A 22,018-nucleotide genomic window follows, 5' to 3' on the forward strand; every position below is an offset into this window, starting at 1 on the left:
AGGCACCTAAGTAGAGATGACATCAAACTCATAAGGCAGGTTATTTAGACATGCTACTTAGACACGATTACGGCGATTATGTCATAACACAGTTAGCCTCAGTTAGACTTCTTCTCGGTAGCACACGTAGGATGATGTTAAATCCTGGCTATTTAGAGAGCTCACTAGGTTTTTGGACAGATCCAGCCCCTGCTGGCTGACTGATGGCACCTGCACAGGGCTGAGGAATAATGCTGATGGGGGTGTGGCCCTCCATGCACAGTGCCCGTCAGTGTATGAACTCGACTCGTGCAGGTGAAAAATGCACTATCTGTACTGACTGTGCGTACCGGAGGGGGTGCATGTCAGTTGAGAGGCGTCCTCAGTCAGCGGTGAAGGGTCGAATCAGTGTAGAGGACGCATTCAGGGTAATTGGACACGACTAGACTGGGGGATAAAAATTGGGGGGGAAAACATATACAGTGTATCACAAAAGTGAGTACACCCCTCACATTTCTGCAAATATTTAATTATATCTTTTCATGGGACAACACTATAGACATGAAACTTGGATATAACTTAGAGTAGTCAGTGTACAGCTTGTATAGCAGTGTAGATTTACTGTCTTCTGAAAATAACTCAACACACAGCCATTAATGTCTAAATAGCTGGCAACATAAGTGAGTACACCCCACAGTGAACATGTCCAAATTGTGCCCAAATGTGTCGTTGTCCCTCCCTGGTGTCATGTGTCAAGGTCCCAGGTGTAAATGGGGAGCAGGGCTGTTAAATTTGGTGTTTTGGGTACAATTCTCTCATACTGGCCACTGGATATTCAACATGGCACCTCATGGCAAAGAACTCTCTGAGGATGTGAGAAATAGAATTGTTGCTCTCCACAAAGATGGCCTGGGCTATAAGAAGATTGCTAACACCCTGAAACTGAGCTACAGCATGGTGGCCAAGGTCATACAGCGGTTTTCCAGGACAGGTTCCACTCGGAACAGGCTTCGCCAGGGTCGACCAAAGAAGTTGAGTCCACGTGTTCGGCGTCATATCCAGAGGTTGGCTTAAAAAAATAGACACATGAGTGCTGCCAGCATTGCTGCAGAGGTTGAAGACGTGGGAGGTCAGCCTGTCAGTGCTCAGACCATACGCCGCACACTGCATCAACTCGGTCTGCATGGTCGTCATCCCAGAAGGAAGCTGACGCACAAGAAAGCCCGCAAACAGTTTGCTGAAGACAAGCAGTCCAAGAACATGGATTACTGGAATGCCCTGTGGTCTGACGAGACCAAGATAAACTTGTTTGGCTCAGATGGTGTCCAGCATGTGTGGCGGCGCCCTGGTGAGAAGTACCAAGACAACTGTATCTTGCCTACAGTCAAGCATGGTGGTGGTAGCATCATGGTCTTGGGCTGCATGAGTGTTGCTGGCACTGGGGAGCTGCAGTTCATTGAGGGAAACATGAATTCCAACATGTACTGTGACATTCTGAAACAGAGCATGATCCCCTCCCTTCGAAAACTGGGCCTCATGGCAGTTTTCCAACAGGATAACGACCCCAAACACAACCTCCAAGATGACAACTGCCTTGCTGAGGAAGCTGAAGGTAAAGGTGATGGACTAAACCCAATTGAGCACCTGTGGCGCATCCTCAAGTGGAAGGTGGAGGAGTTCAAGGTGTCTAACATCCACCAGCTCCATGATGTCATCATGGAGGAGTGGAAGAGGATTCCAGTAGCAACCTGTGCAGCTCTGGTGAATTCCATGCCCAGGAGGGTTAAGGCAGTGCTGGATAATAATGGTGGTCACACAAAATATTGACACTTTGGGCACAATTTGGACATGTTCACTGTGGGGTGTACTCACTTATGTTGCCAGCCATTTAGACATTAATGGCTGTGTGTTGAGTTATTTTCAGAAGACAGTAAATCTAAACTGCTATACAAGTTGTACACTGACTACTCTAAGTTATATCCAAGTTTCATGTCTATAGTGTTGTCCCATGAAAAGATATAATAAAATATTTGCAGAAATGTGAGGGGTGTACTCACTTTTGTGATACACTGTATATATATATATATACAGTGTATCACAAAAGTGAGTACACCCCTCACATTTCTGCAAATATTTTATTATATCTTTTCATGGGACAACACTATAGACATGAAACTTGGATATAACTTAGAGTAGCCAGTGTACAACTTGTATAGCAGTGTAGATTTACTGTCTTCTGAAAATAACTCAACACACAGCCATTAATGTCTAAATAGCTGGCAACATAAGTGAGTACACCCCACAGTGAACATGTCCAAATTGTGCCCAAAGTGTCAATATTTTGTGTGACCACCATTATTATCCAGCACTGCCTTAACCCTCCTGGGCATGGAATTCACCAGAGCTGCACAGGTTGCTACTGGAATCCTCTTCCACTCCTCCATGATGACATCACGGAGCTGGTGGATGTTAGACACCTTGAACTCCTCCACCTTCCACTTGAGGATGCGCCACAGGTGCTCAATTGGGTTTAGTCCATCACCTTTACCTTCAGCTTCCTCAGCAAGGCAGTTGTCATCTTGGAGGTTGTGTTTGGGGTCATTATCCTGTTGGAAAACTGCCATGAGGCCCAGTTTTCGAAGGGAGGGGATCATGCTCTGTTTCAGAATGTCACAGTACATGTTGGAATTCATGTTTCCCTCAATGAACTGCAGCTCCCCAGTGCCAGCAACACTCATGCAGCCCAAGACCATGATGCTACCACCACCATGCTTGACTGTAGGCAAGATACAGTTGTCTTGGTACTTCTCACCAAAGCGCCGCCACACATGCTGGACACCATCTGAGCCAAACAAGTTCATCTTGGTCTCGTCAGACCACAGGGCATTCCAGTAATCCATGTTCTTGGACTGCTTGTCTTCAGCAAACTGTTTGCGGGCTTTCTTGTGCGTCAGCTTCCTTCTGGGATGACGACCATGCAGACCGAGTTGATGCAGTGTGCGGCGTATGGTCTGAGCACTGACAGGCTGACCTCCCACATCTTCAACCTCTGCAGCAATGCTGGCAGCACTCATGTGTCTATTTTTTTAAGCCAACCTCTGGATATGACGCCGAACACGTGGACTCGACTTCTTTGGTCGACCCTGGCGAAGCCTGTTCCGAGTGGAACCTGTCCTGGAAAACCGCTGTATGACCTTGGCCACCATGCTGTAGCTCAGTTTCAGGGTGTTAGCAATCTTCTTATAGCCCAGGCCATCTTTGTGGAGAGCAACAATTCTATTTCTCACATCCTCAGAGAGTTCTTTGCCATGAGGTGCCATGTTGAATATCCAGTGGCCAGTATGAGAGAATTGTACCCAAAACACCAAATTTAACAGCCCTGCTCCCCATTCACACCTGGGACCTTGACACATGACACCAGGGAGGGACAACGACACATTTGGGCACAATTTGGACATGTTCACTGTGGGGTGTACTCACTTATGTTGCCAGCTATTTAGACATTAATGGCTGTGTGTTGAGTTATTTTCCGAAGACAGTAAATCTACACTGCTATACAAGCTGTACACTGACTACTCTAAGTTATATTCAAGTTTCATGTCTATAGTGTTGTCCCATGAAAAGATATAATGAAATATTTGCAGAAATGTGAGGGGTGTACTCACTTTTGTGATACACTGTATATATATATATATATACAGGTCCTTCTCAAAAAATTAGCATATTGTGATAAAGTTCATTATTTTCCATAATGTAATGATAAAAATTAAACTTTCATATATTTTAGATTCATTGCACATCAACTGAAATATTTCAGGTCTTTTATTGTTTTAATACTGATGATTTTGGCATACAGCTCATGAAAACCCAAAATTCCTATCTCAAAAAATTAGCATATCCTGAAAAGGTTCTCTAAACGAGCTATTAACCTAATCATCTGAATCAACGAATTAACTCTAAACACCTGCAAAAGATTCCTGAGGCTTTTAAAAACTCCCAGCCTGGTTCATTACTCAAAACTGCAATCATGGGTAAGACTGCCGACCTGACTGCTGTCCAGAAGGCCATCATTGACACCCTCAAGCAAGAGGGTAAGACACAGAAAGAAATTTCTGAACGAATAGGCTGTTCCCAGAGTGCTGTATCAAGGCACCTCAGTGGGAAGTCTGTGGGAAGGAAAAAGTGTGGCAGAAAACGCTGCACAACGAGAAGAGGTGACCGGACCCTGAGGAAGATTGTGGAGAAGGGCCGATTCCAGACCTTGGGGGACCTGCGGAAGCAGTGGACTGAGTCTGGAGTAGAAACATCCAGAGCCACCGTGCACAGGCGTGTGCAGGAAATGGGCTACAGGTGCCGCATTCCCCAGGTCAAGCCACTTTTGAACCAGAAACAGCAGCACTGGACTGTTGCTCAGTGGTCCAAAGTACTGTTTTCGGATGAAAGCAAATTTTGCATGTCATTCGGAAATCAAGGTGCCAGAGTCTGGAGGAAGACTGGGGAGAAGGAAATGCCAAAATGCCTGAAGTCCAGTGTCAAGTACCCACAGTCAGTGATGGTCTGGGGTGCCATGTCAGCTGCTGGTTTTGGTCCACTGTGTTTTATCAAGGGCAGGGTCAATGCAGCTAGCTATCAGGAGATTTTGGAGCACTTCATGCTTCCATCTGCTGAAAAGCTTTATGGAGATGAAGATTTCATTTTTCAGCACGACCTGGCACCTGCTCACAGTGCCAAAACCACTGGTGAATGGTTTACTGACCATGGTATTACTGTGCTCAATTGGCCTGCCAACTCTCCTGACCTGAACCCCATAGAGAATCTGTGGGATATTGTGAAGAGAAAGTTGAGAGACACAAGACCCAACACTCTGGATGAGCTTAAGGCCGCTATCGAAGCATCCTGGGCCTCCATAACACCTCAGCAGTGCCACAGGCTGATTGCCTCCATGCCACGCCACATTGAAGCAGTCATTTCTGCAAAAGGATTCCCCACCAAGTATTGAGTGCATAACTGAACATAATTATTTGAAGGTTGACTTTTTTTTGTATTAAAAACACTTTTCTTTTATTGGTCGGATGAAATATGCTAATTTTCTGAGATGCCAAAATCATCAGTATTAAAACAATAAAAGACCTGAAATATTTCAGTTGGTGTGCAATGAATCTAAAATATATGAAAGTTTAATTTTTATCATTACATTATGGAAAATAATGAACTTTATCACAATATGCAAATTTTTTGAGAAGGACCTGTATATATATATATATATATATATATATATATATATATATATATATATATATATATATATATAATGTTTAAAATGAATGATTCAGTTTCACATGTGTATATGAATCCTGGACACTTAAGTAAGAGGGAGAAAGGCACATTCAGGCTTTTAAGAACAAGTGCATCAGAAATCTGCTGAAAATCTCATGAAGGAAGATGACAACCACTGAGCAAGTGTACAAGATGACCAGAACAATAAAGGAGCTCCTGAACCACTTTAAGTCTTGCAAGTTATGTTACTTTTGACATGTGAGCACCCAAATGACAGCACTGAAGGCAATGTTAGCACAGGACTTGTGGAAGGGCTCAGATGACGAGGATGACCAAGAATCAGCTGAATTGACAACATCCCGACATGGATTGCACTATCAGGTGAAATGAGGTAGAGGACATTGGAGAAAACTGACCCATTTGTGCAGCCAATTGTTGCAAATAAACGGCAATGTAGTGACATGAATGGTTCGAATTTTAAGCATTAGTCCGAATACTTGTGCACAAACGAGACCTAGCTGCTGTTTCCATGAGTGCATGCAGGTGCTTCACTTGGCTGTTCCATTCAGTTTGTGTTTTGCTTGCATTATTACTGTGTGGATGAAGGTTTGAGTGGTGCTTGTGCTGGGAGGACCATCTGTTCAGCGTGGTGATTGTTATAATGTGTAGCCAGCCATGTGTGATGAGTGTTTTTCAGCAGACTAGGTGTTCAGACCTCATCATCGTTTCAGCTGTGCCATGCCGTTGCCCTTCAGCATTCCGACTGCTCGATTCTTCGAACTTCTCAGAGCTCTTGTTTTCTTGAAGAAATGCTACAACATGGTCAACTTAGACAAGTTTCACCCTATACATTCACCCCAGACATAAGATTATATTATAAACAGTTGACAGGCACCCAGGTGGTGCAGCGGGATTTTCCAATAGCTCACCAGTGCTGAGATTCTGAACCGGTCTGCTGGGTGCTGATACAGTTGGCAGTGACTGCAGCAGAGTCTGCTATGTGGGAAAGAACGAACCAACGCTGTTCAAGGACCCTGGTTAGCAGACAGAGCCGCCTGTGCAGAAGTGGATGAGCCTCATTTCCGAAACCACAGAGGCAAGGACGAAAAGGAAAGGTTTGAGGGACTGTGCACGCATCGAAGGGGACATGAAAAGGGCAAATATACCCACCTCGAACTCAGTCGGGATCCCCAAGCACCAGAAGACTAATTGGCTATGCTAAATTGGGAGAAAAAAGCAGAAATGCATTTAAAAAAAACAGTTGATGTGGCACAGTAGGTAGTTTTGGTGATTTTTTTCTTAAATTGGCATTGCTTTAATTTTAACTCGATTCCTCTGAGTACTCTAGCGACCTCTAGTGGTTGCACAACACACACTGCTTACAATTCCAATAAAAATAGCTTGCTAATACTATAGTTGTTCTCTGAACCATGTTCCTTCTTCGCAAACTTTGCAACAAAATCCACTGAGAGCGAGATGGGAAATGTCCGGTTCACAGGCTTTCTAAAACCTGTCCTGCTTAAGGCCATGCTCAAGGCAGTGGAAAGGCTTGAACCACTAGCTTTCCGAATACTAGTCCAGTACCTTACCCTCTGAGCTACCACCACCCTACACTCCTTTGATAATAGTGTCTATTAATAGTGTAAATGAATCCCTGCTGTTTCTTAATTTCCCCTGCCAGTAATGCATCGTTATTAATCTTTGTCCTTACCAAGTGTGCAGGTTGTAATTTCATCAGCCCTGAGCTGTGTGTACTTCGTTCAGGCCAAACGGTGCATGGCAGTACAGGGATTGCTGTAGCCAGGATTACTCCGTGTAGCAGATAAAGAATGCAGCAGGAGCCAAGGCTTACAGTTTTATTAACCTTTGTTTCTCTGCAGTTCCTCCACAGATTCTGAAGAAGCCATCCAACACTTACGCTCACGAGGCTACGGACATCATGTTTGAATGTGAGGCAACTGGCAAGCCTGCACCCACTGTCAAATGGGTCAAGAACGGAGATGCTGTGGTTCCCAGCGACTATTTCAGGATTGTTGTAAGTCTTTAATGACCTTGTGTTTTTTATGTCATTGAGGTCCATTTCTCTCCTGATTTGTTTGTGTGAATGATAAAAAATAAATGAATCATTATGAGTTGAATTATTATGTAATCCGACATGGGTGCAGAAATGTTGTTTGGGAATTGACTGATGGATGATGGTTCTATAAGGGGTGGGGTATTTTCAAATCACTAGGATTTAATTTTATAGTTTGGAACTATAGCTATAACTATAGGTATCTGACAAATATACACAGATGAGGCATTACATTATGACCACCTGCCTAATATTGTGTTGGTCCCTGCAACTGCGATGCACTGTGTATTCTGACACCTTTCTATCAGAACCAGCATTAACTTCTTCAGCAATTTGAGCCAGCTCGGGCCAGCTTTTGCTCCCCACGTGCATCAATGAACCTTGGCCGTGCATCAGTGAGCCTTGGCCATGCATGACCCTGTTCCTTGGACCACTTTTGATAGATACTGACCACTGCAGACCAGGAACACCCCACAAGAGCTGCAGTTTTGGAGATGCTCTGACCCAGTCGTCTAGCCATCACAATTTGGCCCTTGTCAAACTCGTTCAAATCCTTACGCTTGCCCATTTTTCCTGCTTCTAACACATCAACTTTGAGGATAAAATGTTCACTTGCTGCCTAATATATCCCACCCACTAACTGGTGCTGTGATGAAGAGATAATCGGTGTTATTCACTTCACCTGTCAGTGGTCATAATGTTATGCCTGGTTGGTGTATGTCCTTGGTACCTTGGTACAGTATGAATCACATGGCAGTGGAAACAACCCCATACCGTAGGGTACCGAACAGTGAAAAAGGGCCATGATGGTACGTTGTTAAAGCAAATCAGCTCAGAGATTTCATGAAGGCAATCTGACTGTAATATCTAGTGTAGGTTGATTGAATAGCTGTGAGGAGATGATTATGAATGGGTGCTGATCTGTAGGCGTTGATGAGTTGGCTGAACTTGTGCTACGTTGTGGTTTTGCAGAAGGAGCAGAATCTGCAGGTGCAGGGTCTGATGAAGACGGACGAGGGATTTTATCAGTGTCTAGCAGAGAATGAAGCAGGAAATGTACAAGCCAGCGCTCATCTCCTCATTCTAGACAAAGGTAAGTGTATATGAGCTGTTTGGTATATCGAGAACCGGTTCATATTGGACATCTACAGACACATATTGGAGATTAGGTTTTGAGTGACTGGTTCTTGGTACAGACCAGTTCCTTTTTGATACAGTAAAGTCTAGTTCATTTCAGAAGAAAAAAGTCAGAGCCATGTGTAAATAGATCACCATCATTATCACTTTTATTTATATAGCACCTTTTCCATGCTCAAGGATGCTTTTCAATCAAAGAACATGAACACACTGAACAGAAGAACACATCATACAGACATTACGGGTAGAACATTTACATTTGCAGCATTTAGCTGATGCTTTTATCCAAAGTGATCTACAATTATGACTGAATACAATTTGAGCAATTAAGAGCTAAGGGCCATGTTGGACTTTGGGACTTGAACCCACAACCTTCTAATGACTAGCCCAGTGTCTTAACCACTGAACTACCACTGCCTTAGAGATTTACATTTGCTGCATTTAGCTGATGAGATTGAGCAATTGAGGGTTAAGGGCCTTGCTCAGGGGTCCAACAGGGCAACTTGGTGGCTGTGGGGATTGAACCGGCACATTTATGATCACTAGTCCAGTACGTTACTAACACAGGATACAACACAGATAGACTTGGGAAGAGAATTCCAAAATTTGGGAACTAAGCTTGGTTGATGTGGGACTCGAACCAGCGACCTTCTGCTTACTAGGGTTAAAGGCCCAGCAGTGGCAACCTAGCAGAAGTGTGGCTTGAATCTTCTGAACTACCTTCTGATTGCTAGTCCAGTACCTTAACCACTGAGCTACCACTGCACTAAATGATTATCCACGCATAGTGGTCAGATTAAACCTTGGAACATCAGAAGGGACTAAAGTTTAGAATCTTAGATGGGTTATGTAGATGTAGAAGCTCAGCCAAGTAGTGAAAGTCCGGCAAGATCAAAATGGGAATGTTGCTTACAAAGTGAACTGGCTAGTGAACAAAGCATTTTTTAGGCTTTTGGTAATAGTGCATTGAAATGGTATTTGCACATTTGAAATATCATAAAGTAAGTTTTGTTTTTGTGCTGTATTACAACTTTTGGGCGCCTCCCTAAGCAAGGCCCTTAGTCTTAAATGGTTTGCATTGTATTTGGCCACCATTGACTCTTGGATCAAAAAGCCAAAAACATACATGTTGTCGATGGTCAGCTCCCGTGCAAGACATCGTAAGTGTTTTCAATACTTGACCAGGTTGAATTAGCCACACCTTTATAAGGTTTATTGTTTAGATCAATGCTGTCCACAAAACAAATCAAAATGACATGGAAAACAAGTTGGGGATCGGATCATAGATTGATGCAGATCTCAAAAAGGATTTAAAACCATCTACATGTCACTACACATTTCTTAGGACTTAGATCAGTCCAGTGTAAAAAAAGTGGAGAAAATATGAAACTACAGTCAGCTTGCCTAGGTCAGGCCATTGGTATTAATATTACTATAAATTTGTTACTGGAAGTGGAATTGGTCAGAATGTCTTTTGTAATACCAGTAGCTGCAATGGTAGGTGTTAAGTATGCAATCAAATTTACATTTTCAGCATTTTGCAGACTCTTTAATCCAAAGCAACTTACAGTACTGTGACAGTATATATTGTCTAAGTAATTGAAGGTTAAGGGCCTTGCTCAATGGCCCAACAGTGGCAACCTTGCAATGGTGAGGCTTGAACCAGCGGCCTTTCAATTACTAGTCCAGTACCTTAACCACTAGGCTACAACTTAAATTAACGTATGTCATGTAGTAGGGCTGGGCGATATATCGAGTTTTAAAGATATATCGATATATTTTCATACGCGATATAAGATAAGACAATATCGCGTATATCGATATACAGTAGATGTTGCGTTCTATTTAGATCCGACAGTTCGTCGTTCCCTTCTCCCAGTTTGTCTCTGCACATGTTCACCTGCCCCGCCCCTCTCCCTCACTGAACACAACTCGCCCCTCCCCCACCACGTGAGTCGCCCGCAGGGTATGTTCTAAACAGCTCTAGTGACTATAGAGCTCTGTCTAAAATATTCGTTGTTGATCTCTTTGAATCAATAACACTTGCATTGATGTAGATTTGAAAATGACAATACTGAATATAACATTTCAAGAACAAAACTGTTTGATGTTTATATGAGCTTTGATCTGGTCTGGGTGCAGAGTTTTATATCGGGCGCAGAACGCTGAGACGAGCGCGCGCGCGCAGCTACTATGGGGAGCGAGATGCGGGTTTTACCCCGAAAAAATAATAATGAAAAAACACACAAGAAAAGCAAAAGAGAACTTAATATTTTCACAATGATTCGGAGGAAAAGTGTGTGTTTCATTCGGGGGACGACGACAGAGAGCGGCACAATGTGGAGAGAGGCTTCAGTACGTGTCACAGAAACGTCTATTTAAATCGTAGCTTTTAAAAAATCTTACTTAACTGATCATTTGTACAAACATGGGACAGAGTTCATGATTTGTTCTAAAACAAAAGTAGTGATCAGTACAAACGGGATCAGTACAAACGGGACATTATTTGAAGATGGGACTGTTAATGATTTCCTAAAAAAATGCTACAGAAGTCATAATTTATAAAAAATAAAAAAATAAATAAAAAAAATTGTGTGATTTTGATCAAAAAGCTACAAATATGCTCATTCATACAAAACTGTCAGGAACAATATTTACAAAAATATCAGAGATGTGATCACTGACTTTCAGAAAGAAATAATGTTACATGTTTAAATATGTCTGTGTTTCCTGCCATGGTACATCATTGTTAATAATTATTGCAAGAAATAATTAACATGTGATCAGACAGTCTCTTCACATATATGAATATTTATTATTAGTATTATTAATCATAATATTATCATTAAAGGTAAACCATGCAACCTTATGTTATTCAGGAAGTTTGTATCCTACAAGTAGCCCTTTGGCTTACTCAGTACCCTTAAAGTAGCTTTCTGTTTCAAAAAGGTTGGTGACCCCTGATTTAATATATGACAATAGTTTATTTTTGAGGAATTTCTCTACAGCGGAATGTTAATAAAAGTGCCTGTATAACATTTGGAACATGTAGCTTTGTCTCAGAAGTGTCTTTTTGTTATTACTGTATGGGATGAAAAAATATCGAGATATATATCGTATATCGCCATTCAGCTAAAAAATATCGAGATATTATTTTTGCTCCATATCGCCCAGCCCTATCATGTAGTAACAATCAGTTATGTAATCATTTATAATAGTTTATTTTTACAGCATAGCCTGTTAATCCACTGAGATCTCTGTCCTGTTCAGTACTGGATCAGATCATTTACTTTATGGTAAATCATCTCCTAATCTGCTCAGTTCAGGGGTGTGTGTTGCTCACCACAACACACCAGGAACAGCTGAAAGGCCGCAGATCACATGCTAATGCAGTGCATAAATCTGACTCCCGTTTGGACACCTGGGACTTTGGGATTTAGGATTAATAAACACGACTCCTGGCACTTGTGGAGGCGCTGAGGTTAATCCAGTAATGGTATAAGTGAGGCGCATGGTGCCATGTGCAGCTACCCCCGTTCTGTCAGTGCCACCTGTTCAGTGTGTACACGCATGGTTGAATGTGTGTTTTGGCTGGGAAGCATCACCCCCTACAAATTCTTTCCAAACCTCTTTCTCCACTGATGCCAGCATGGCTGTGTCTCATTAGTTTGCACACCTACAGTTGAAGGCATGTCATCCATGACAGTCTTAAGATCTCAGTGATTTCTGCAAATGTTTTTTTGATAAATGAATGATGGGAACGCATACTTTAAAATTTATAAATAAACCGGGTAATTTTATGCATGTAACACTCTGCTGTGAATGTTACATTTGGAAGTTTAGGAAGCTCTGTACAGATCTCATGAAGCAGATCATAGATTTTCAAGTCACAAACGCTTGTTTTTAAGCACAATACATTTCCAAAAGTATCTGGACTCCGGGTTTGGTTATTGAGTATTGGGTTACGGACTTTCACCCACACTCAATGCTAGCATATGTATTTCTATGGCATCACTGAAGTGAGGTTTCTGTGTGAGCTAATATTATAACTAAATGCTAAGCACAACAATTGCATCTGTTTTTTTTCTCCAATGTATTCGTGTTCCATATTGTAATTCCTCTGCCACTTGCACCACCCACTTTATGGCAGGGGAGAGCTGCAGACTTGCATCAACCACCACTAACATCCACACAATCACTGGCCACTTCATTACACCAACCAGCACCAGTTCCCACACACACATTTTGGGGCCAAGGATCCCATAATGCAGCGACATTGAGAAGAAACCCGTCCGGCCACACGTATCTCTTTCTAGACGTAGCATGGTAAAAAATACTGCTACCACATTGATCTTGGTCAATAGAATGGTTGAAAAAAGACGTCAATAAAAACGTCTTATTCCAAAAGATATGTGAATCTGATGATGCTGAGTGTGGCGTTGTTGTCTGGGGCTGTGATGTCCTTGCTGCTCAAGTTGTTGATATTAAAGCTGTTTGGTGTTTGTTGAAGCCTCAGTGTTCACTTCCATCTGGATTGGCACATGCTTAACTCTGGAACAGGCTAATTAAAACATGTCATTTTTAAAAATGCTCGTTCCTATTGCCTGGTAAACATTGTAAAGAATTTTCTGTGTAGTTTGTGTTTCTCGGTTGTCTATTTCTGGTATTGACATTCATAAAAATGTTTTTCTCCCATAATCAGACCTGTCAAAGTTGTATTTTTTCCCAGCCGAGTTGTTTTGTTTTTCTCTCATGCTCTGACAGACTATTATTACCTAAAGCTCAGCTGTGCCATTACCAAGGGTTAGGTTGATTCTCTCAGACAACAGAGAGATAGTCAGGATTTAGAATGAGGGGGATGGAAAGTACAAACCACAGTAAATAAAAATGCTCTTCTCATTCTTCCGTATCTCCTGACTGAATTCTTGGCTCACACAAGATGACATTTTGTTAGTTTCTATGTTTGGATTAGCTGTATGGTTAAAAATGGTTGTCTGTTCTGAATTGTAATTTTTGTATGAAGTTGAAGGAACGTCTGAGTAATCGTCTCCCACTAGAATACCAAAATTAGCATGAAACTGTTTGGTGACTCTCGTCTCGCGTTTGTTTGAGCCTTGTTATTTGTGTCACCGGATTTGCTTCACATTCTCATATTTGTATTCGAATCGTATTTTTTCTTCTGTTTCAGTTTGCAGCCCTAAAACGATGCTGCTTTATTTTTCTTCTCATTTGCTTTGTTCTTTATTGCATTCCACAAACCCGAGCGTTTTATTGATCCTCTCGTATTGCTCTGTTCTCAGGCTTAATCTGTAGGTTGTGGTGCTTGGGTTCAGTTGGTCGAGCGTGAGGAATTTTCCACATGGGCTGAGCCCAACGATGTGTCTCTGTGAGCTCTGGGAGAGGACAATAAAACCCAAAATAATTCCAAGCAGTGATTTTCAGCTGATCTTGTTCTTTTGGTATTTTAAGCTTTTTTTAGTATTCACTTCTCCACCGAGTAGTGAGAAGATCCATTTACTTTCTCCAGAATTTCCAAAATCTCGGTGCCCCCTGTTCTCATGGTCATCATAATCTATGATCTATAAAAGTTGCCACACCACTCTACCACAATTCACCAGCGTACTGTTCCATCCCAGTGTACTGTACTGTCTTTATGACCAAGATTTATCATTTAATGTATGCAACCCACTTCTGTTGTGCTCTCTAGCTTGCAAAGAGATTACTACAAGAGCAATTACATTTCCAATACTCTGTGGGTGTTAATGTCTCTTATTACCACTAGGTGGGAGCAGCGTCTCATTGCTGCAAAAAAAAGCTCAGGAGTCACACTGATTTTCCACTCTATAGTTATTCTATTTTAAATCCTCCCGCCCCCACCAGTCCATGAAATTATATCTTATATGAAACCGGTCCGTGGAGCTAAAAAGGTTGGGGACCACTGCTTTGGAGAAATGAGTCCAGCTTTGTTAGTAGTGGCAGGAATGTTAGCACTTAAAATGTTCATAGCTTTGGTTTCAGCAAGGCCTACTTCACAAAATGATCATGCATATTTTTACTGTTGCAAATTTAGGTATTACTTTACCATAAATTGCTCCAAAAATGGCGTCATACCAATAGTTTGAGGCATCTTGGAAACAGGACTAGAGTGTTATAACATTTACATTTGCGGCATTTAGCCGACGCTTGTATCCAAAGTGACTTACAATTATCACTGAACATAATTCAAGCGGTTGAGGGAAACTTGGGGATGGTGGGGCTTAGTCCAGTACATTAACCACTGAGCTTCCAATGTACCATTGCTACATTGTTGTCTAGTAAACTTAAAAACAAATACTGAAAGCTAGAGCCAGATTCAGATTTCAGGGGCACTGGCAATGTATACTGCACTCTCGTGCACACAACATGATCAATGCAAGCTAGTGTATTCGGGTTTACCAGGTGTCCATATTGTTTATGACCTGTAGATCGGCTTTTAGAGCTTCAATTTCAGCCTTGAACCCAGGTTTCATCTCACAACTGTGTACCTATATAGTCATAGAGGCTTTTTCTTCAATCCCTACCAGTATAAGCAGTATCCTCAGACCTGTATCCTCAGTATCATGTTATTTTGTTTGGTTGAAGTTTGTGCATTTGGACAATCTAATGCGAAAACCCTGATGTAGAGAGTTAATTCAGGGCTCAGGATGCTCTTTGCATCACGAATACAGACAGTCCTGCCAGGACTGTGGTGTAAAAGGTCAATAATGACCTCACTGACACCCTTTGGTATCCTAATTTAAGTGTCTATGATAAAACAACAGCACTTATTACAAACAAATCTTAGCATCACGAGTCGCTCTCTAGTGTTGACGCACTTGGGACATAATCTTAATCCTCCTATAATAGATGCTTGAGGTTTTCCAGGAGGACACACCCCTCAGATTTAAAACATGTGGTCTAGCCCTACTTGCTTTCCAAGTAATCAAGCTTTACATCTGCCACAGAGCTTGCGACCTGGTCTGGGCTTCAACACCCCTAAACACGAGACTGGCATCAGCGGGATGATGCAGGAATATAGTCTGCCAGTGTGATCCGAGCTTGAAATAGAAAATGCAAGAATGCAGAGAGTCTAATTCGAACAGGACCGGTGATTATTTAGCTTGCCTCAGACGCTGCTGTCTGGACAGCATAGCTATAAAACCTAAAGAGAATGCGTCCTAAGAGAGGACTCAGCTTTCATATGATACTTACGTTGGGTCTGTGTGGAAAACAAACTAATAGAAGAGGACACTTTTGTTATTTATGGCAAACAGTAAGTTCCCAAAATGGCTTTCTAACATTTCTCTGTGATTACAAGGCTTTCGCTTTATAACCAGTGACAAACATGTACGGCTGCTTTCATGATTTGACTTAAACGGGTGCTGCCTTCGAATAAAGTGGAACAACCAGGTGAGTCAGCCATAACAGGATGTAGTATTGTTTATGTCGGTTGTATTCCAGGAAGTTGTTAAAAACTTGGTTCCCCACTGAAGACGTAACTTAACTGCATGCTGGTGAAGAAGGACAGCAGGATAACTAGCCGCTTCTGTACCAGCCAGTGAAGGATTCCTCTATTTACGGAGGGTCATGCTATGCTTGCTGTATTTTTTCACTGCTGATGCTGTAGCAGTGCTAAGAACGATCCAGCACCTAAATAATACCTGCTCTTGTGGTGGTCCTGTTGGGGTCCTGACCATTGAAGAACAGCATGAAAGGGGGCTAATAATGCATGGAAAGAAACAGATGGACTACAGTCAGTAATTGTAGAACTATGGCTGATCAGTGTATAGCTCTGAAGAAAATTAGCGTGACCTTGACCTCGGTTGATGACTGCCAAAGAAATTGTAACAATTGTAGCAATACTATCTCCTCTCAGACCTCACTGTAAGCTGTGTTTCAGACCACACCATTAGCACACCTTTAACGCTGTCCAATTTGTCCATGCTCCTGATTGTCTTATATACATGTTCACTGTGCAATCACTGTTTTGTAAATGACTTTTTAAGTGCCTCATGCCTGTCCAGTGCTTTAAAGATCTCAGTCTTGAGATTAAAGACTTCAGGTAAGCATGGTGCTGGGCACCCATGCCAAACTACATCTGCCTTTATCAAAGCTCGAAGGATGTTTTTCCTTTTAGGGACCATTAACCCATGCGTATTCCTATTCTAAAAGGCAAGAGCCTTTAGAGCCCCCCAACTGCACCTTATATATCTCTACGGTAGGTTAAGTCATTTCCAGTACCTAAAAGAGAGTCCTCCATGTGTTTAATCTCAGTAACGGTATTGTGGTTAATCCATAATCCCTCCATATTCATGATGTTTTCCTTCCGCGCCCAGTGGAGTAGAAAAGTGCTGATACTGCAGCGTTGGTGCAGCCTTGGAATCAACCGCGACAACATTAATGCACATTTTCCAAATCTCTAAAATTTCTCCAGAGAAAAATCCTGGCGGTTGAAGACTGCTTTCTCATATAGTTGTTCAGTTTATTTAGTGTGTCAATGGAGTCCATCCTGTCTGAATTTCCAGAATCTCTGTGCCCTGTTCTCCTGGTCATCAGCTTGATCTATAAGGTTTGCCACACCACTCGACCACACCAGCGTAGTGTTCCATCCCAGTGTACTTTACTGTCTTTATTACAGAGATTTGTGCTCTCTAGCTTGCACAGGTCCATTAGTAGAAATGAGTCCAGCTTTGTTAGTAGTGGCAGGAATGTTAGCACTTAAAGTTGTCATAGCTCACATCAAAATGTTTCATTATAGTTATCAGGTGACCGTCAGATAAACTTAGTACTGGGGAGAAAGGGGGCTAAAACCATGCTTCATGTTGGCAAAATGCCCCCATAACCTAACAGAGACAATGACCCCTTAGGTGTTAATCAAGCTTTGAGGCCAGTACCTTTCTCTTGGTGTGTTGCACACATGTAGTCACCCTTGTATTCCTTGCCAATGTTGTTGTCTTTATGCTTTTTTTTACCTACGATTTTACTAGCCAAATGAACTTTGATTCATCTTGAATTAAAATCAGGATAACCTGGACCTTCCTAGCATTTATAATACGCACTAAAAAGCTAAGCAGGTTGCAAATTCCGCCCAAGAAGGATGGGTCCCTGCTGAGTCTGGTTCTTCTCAAGGTTTCTTCCTGTATTTTTAGGGAGATTTTCCTTGCCACTGTCGCCCTCGGCTTGCTCGACAGGGGTTTTTGGTCTGCTGGTCCTGGAGTCTGGAAAGTTGCTTTTGAGATAATGTCCATTGTAAAAAGCGCTATACAAATAAAATTGACTTGACTAAATTACATAATTATGTCAGTCACTGTGCTTCTGGTCTGGAAGACACCTGACCCAAAACCATAGACATTTATATGGCACAGCCCTTCTATTTAGGCTACAATAGCCTCCCCTCTTCTAAGAAGGTTTTCTTAATTTTTTTTTGCTGTGGGAATTTGTGCCTATTCAGTCAAAAGAGCATTTGTGAGGTCAGGCAGCTTATGTTGGCTGAGAAGTTTGCATTTTGCATTCCAATTTATACCAAAGGTACCTCACGTGTAGATCTGGAGATAGTATTCACCTCTTTCTTTAGAATATCTGTTCATGGAGATTGCGTTTGGTCCCTGAGGCATGCAGCAAGTCGACAGAAAAACCAGAGAAACCCGGACAGAGAGCTAATCTGAAGATGTGTGACTTGATTCGCCTAACTCTAAGACACAAGCTCCCCTTGTACACTAAGCTTTTAGCCTTTGTCTGCAGATCAGCATAGATCAGCAGCTTCCCCAAATGTCATGAGCTGTCAGAATCAGCCTCGCCTGATGTTATCATCAGAGACGTTGAGGAAGAACGTGGAACGTGCCAAGAATGTAGGAAAAAACACAGAGTGCCTTCATGAACCGCACTGTTACAAATCAATAGTTTATAATTAAACTTGTGTTCAGCTTTAGATAGAAACGTCTGAAATTCTGTCAGACGTAATCATGTCACTCCCGTGCCTGGCTGAGAATGATTACATAGATTATATATCTTAATGAAATGTTACGTTTTGAAGGCTAAACTGTGCTGATGGTGGAATTCATATTAAATAGTTCATACACAATGATTTCAGGATTTTGCTGCAAACCTCAATTCCAGAAAAGCATTTGGAATTACAGCATCAAATCAGTAAAAGTTGGGACAGTATGGAAAATGCTAATAAAATGCAGTGTTCTTTACATTTACTTTGATTTTTATTTGATTGGAGACAGTTTGAACCCAAGATATTTCATGTTTTATCTGCTTAACTTCATTTCATTTATTAATATACCTTCATTCCTGCATTTCAGGCCTGCAACACATTCCAAAAAAAGTTGGGACGGGGCAATTTAGGGCTAGTAATGAGGTGAAAAAACTAAATAATAATGTGATTCCAAACAGGTGATGTCAACAGGTGATTGTAATCATGGTTTGGTACAAAAACAGCATCCAGGAAAGGCTGAGTCTTTGATGAGTAAAGATGATCAGAGGATCTCCAGTTTGTCAACAAATGTGTGAAAAAATTATTGAAATGTTTAAAAACAATAAACCTCAAAGAAAGATTGAAAGGGATTTGCATATTTCTCCCTCTACAGTGCATAATAATATTAAACGATTTGAGGAATCGAGAGGTATTTTAGTGCCAAGGCCAAGGGCACAAGCTTAAGCTGAACGCCTGTGATCTTCGATCCCTCAGACGGCACTGCATCAAGAACCGCCACTCAACAATAGCTGATATAACCACATGGGTGAGGGATTACTTCGGCAAACCTTTGTCATGTACTACAATACAGAGTTACATGCACAAATGCCACTTAAAACTTTACTGTGCAAAAAAAAGCCTTATGTTAACCATGTCCAGAAGCGGCGTCGACTTCTCTGTGCTCTGAAGCATCTAGTATGGACCATCACACAGTGGAAACGTGTATTGTGGTCAGATCAATCAGCATTCCAGGTCTTTTCTTGGAAAAAAAAATGGACACCCTGTGCTTCGGTCCAAAGATGAAAAGGACCATCAAGACTGTTATCAGCAACAAGTCCAAATGCCAGGGTCTGTCATGGTATGGGGCATGGTATGGTATTATTTGCATTTTCCATGCTGTCCCAACTTTTTCTAATTTGGGTTGTAAATCAGAAATATAAAGCAGGGTTTTGTGGATTTACTTTAACAAATTTAAACAATACAAACCAAGATTATTGACCTACAGACACTTATTATGAAACTGATACCTACAACACATTAACAAACAGTTGCTATTGGGTAATTTAATGCTGTTAACATTGTAACAAATGTTCAAAGCATCTAAAACTGGGGCTGTTGTGTTCAGTTATAAAAGAGACATACAGTAAACACCTAGAACCTTATCAGCAAAGATTAGTAGAGAATTGCTACTCTGAAAAATGCATCGGCGAATATAATAAATAATAATGATCAAAGTTTAAGAACAATGTTTCTCAACAAACAGTTCTTAGGATTTTAGGTATTTTGCCATCTACAGTACAGTCTTAATATTATGGAAAGTTTCAGAAATAATTTCTTTGTGTACAGCCAGATTAAAAAACATATTAAATGTCTATAAACTGCACTGTCTCATACCACACTGCATCTAAAAACTCTTTAGGCACTGAAATACTTGTTGTGGCCAGTGGCCAAGTCTCACAGAGAGACATACTGCCTACAGAGACCTGCCTGTTTGAATGCCCGGCCAAGTTGATAGCTTGACAACAATTTCTGTCTGTAAGGATCTTACTGGTGAGCTAGTGTGTGAGCTCGCTTTGCCATCTGAAGTGTTACTACTATGAATTGTCACTACACTGCATTTTCTCACTGTATAATGAGATCTCACTAATTTTGGGGGTGCTTAAAATATATTCCACCCCAACCCTTTTCTTGTAACAGATTATTAATAGGTTCAGGATTCTTAATCCTGCCACTTGATGTCAATTTTATTTATTCTGAATTATTCCAGCATTGCTGTTTTTAGGTCCTTGCTACTGTAAATCACCCTGATTCCCTGATGTTTGCACCACTGCACGTATTTTACAGTGCATATGGATATGATTGATGAATGAACATCACCGTTAGTCGGATACATTTCTGGTGCTTAGTCAGGGACTAAACTAGGATCACAGTAGTCATTCTGACCGATTCCCTTTCTAACCTGTTGATTAAGTTTAAAAGAGCAGCGTTACTTAGGCAGAATTTACTGTAATTGTATATACACTATGTAATTATTGAGTTCAAAGTTTTCAGCCACTCCTATTGTTTGTATAATTGTCTGTAAAGCTGATTATACAAATGTAATTGTGCTTCTTTCTTTGTGGTAAAGTTTGTTGAAGGTAGTTTCATATTCCAGCGTGACTGTACCCCTGTGCACACAGCCAAGTCTGCAAAGAAGTGATGTTATGTGTTTGGTGTGAATGATGAATGGTTGGCTGCACAGAGTCACTGACCTGAATCCCACTGACCACCTTTGGGATGAATTTGAACATCAGTTCCAAACCAGGTCATATTAATGCTGGACATATAGTGTATATACACTGATTAGCTATAACATTAAAACCACCTCCTTGTCCAGCAAGCTCACAGTTAGGTGTCCACATACTTCTGGACATATAGTGTATATACACTGATTAGCTATAACATTAAAACCACCTCCTTGTTTCTACACTCACTGTCCATTTTATCAGCTCCACTTACCATATAGAAGCACTTTGTAGTTCTACAATTACTGACTGTAGTCCATCTGTTTCTCTGCATGCTTTGTTAGCCCCCTTTCATGCTGTTCTTCAATGGTCAGGACTCTCCCAGGACCACTACAGAGCAGGTATTATTTAGGTGGTGGATCATTCTCAGCACTGCAGTGACACTGACATGGTGGTGGTGTGTTAGTGTGTGTTGTGCTGGTATGAGTGAATCAGGCACAGCAGCGCTGATGGAGTTTTTAAACACCTCACTGTCACTGCTGGACTGAGAATAGTCCATCAACCAAAGATATATCCAGCCAACAGCACACCGTGGGCAGCGTCCACAGAGACCACTGATGAAGATCTAGAAGATGACCAACTCAAACTGTGCAGCAACAGATGAGCGATCATCTCTGACGTTACATCTACAACTAGGTGGACCAACTAGGTGTGAGTGTCAAATAGAGTGGACACATGGTATTTAAAACCTCCAGCAGCACTGCTGTGTCTAATCTACTCATACCAGCACAACACACACTAACACACCACCACCATGTCATTGTCACTGCAGTGCTGAAAATGATCCACCACCCAAATAATACCTACTCTGTGGTGGTCCTGTGGGGACCTGACCATTAAAGAACAGCATTCAAAAGAGCTAACAAAGCATGCAGAGAAACAGATGGACTACAGTCAGTAATTGTAGAACTACAAAGTGCTTCTATATGGTAAGTGAAGCTGATAAAATGGACAGTGAGTGTAGAAACAAGGAGGTGGTTTTAATGTTATGGCTGAGATGGCCTTTAGAACTGTTCTGTAATTAGATCCCTGACGTTCTTTTGATTTGCT

At 41.6% G+C, this 22,018-nt stretch overlaps 1 protein-coding gene across 1 annotated transcript in view; it reads left to right on the forward strand.

Annotated features, from left to right (window-relative positions):
* Positions 1-22,018, forward strand: part of neo1a (neogenin 1a) — a 189,368-nt gene that overhangs the window by 128,824 nt on the left and 38,526 nt on the right. Inside the window, exons 6-7 of the mRNA XM_063012505.1 lie at positions 7,137-7,291; positions 8,303-8,423. Of these exons, the coding sequence (XP_062868575.1) occupies positions 7,137-7,291; positions 8,303-8,423 (276 nt within the window). The remainder of the gene's footprint in view (positions 1-7,136; positions 7,292-8,302; positions 8,424-22,018) is intronic.

Source organism: Trichomycterus rosablanca, chromosome 17 (genome assembly GCF_030014385.1).
Source record: "Trichomycterus rosablanca isolate fTriRos1 chromosome 17, fTriRos1.hap1, whole genome shotgun sequence".
In the NCBI taxonomy this organism is placed as follows: Eukaryota; Metazoa; Chordata; class Actinopteri; order Siluriformes; family Trichomycteridae; genus Trichomycterus; species Trichomycterus rosablanca.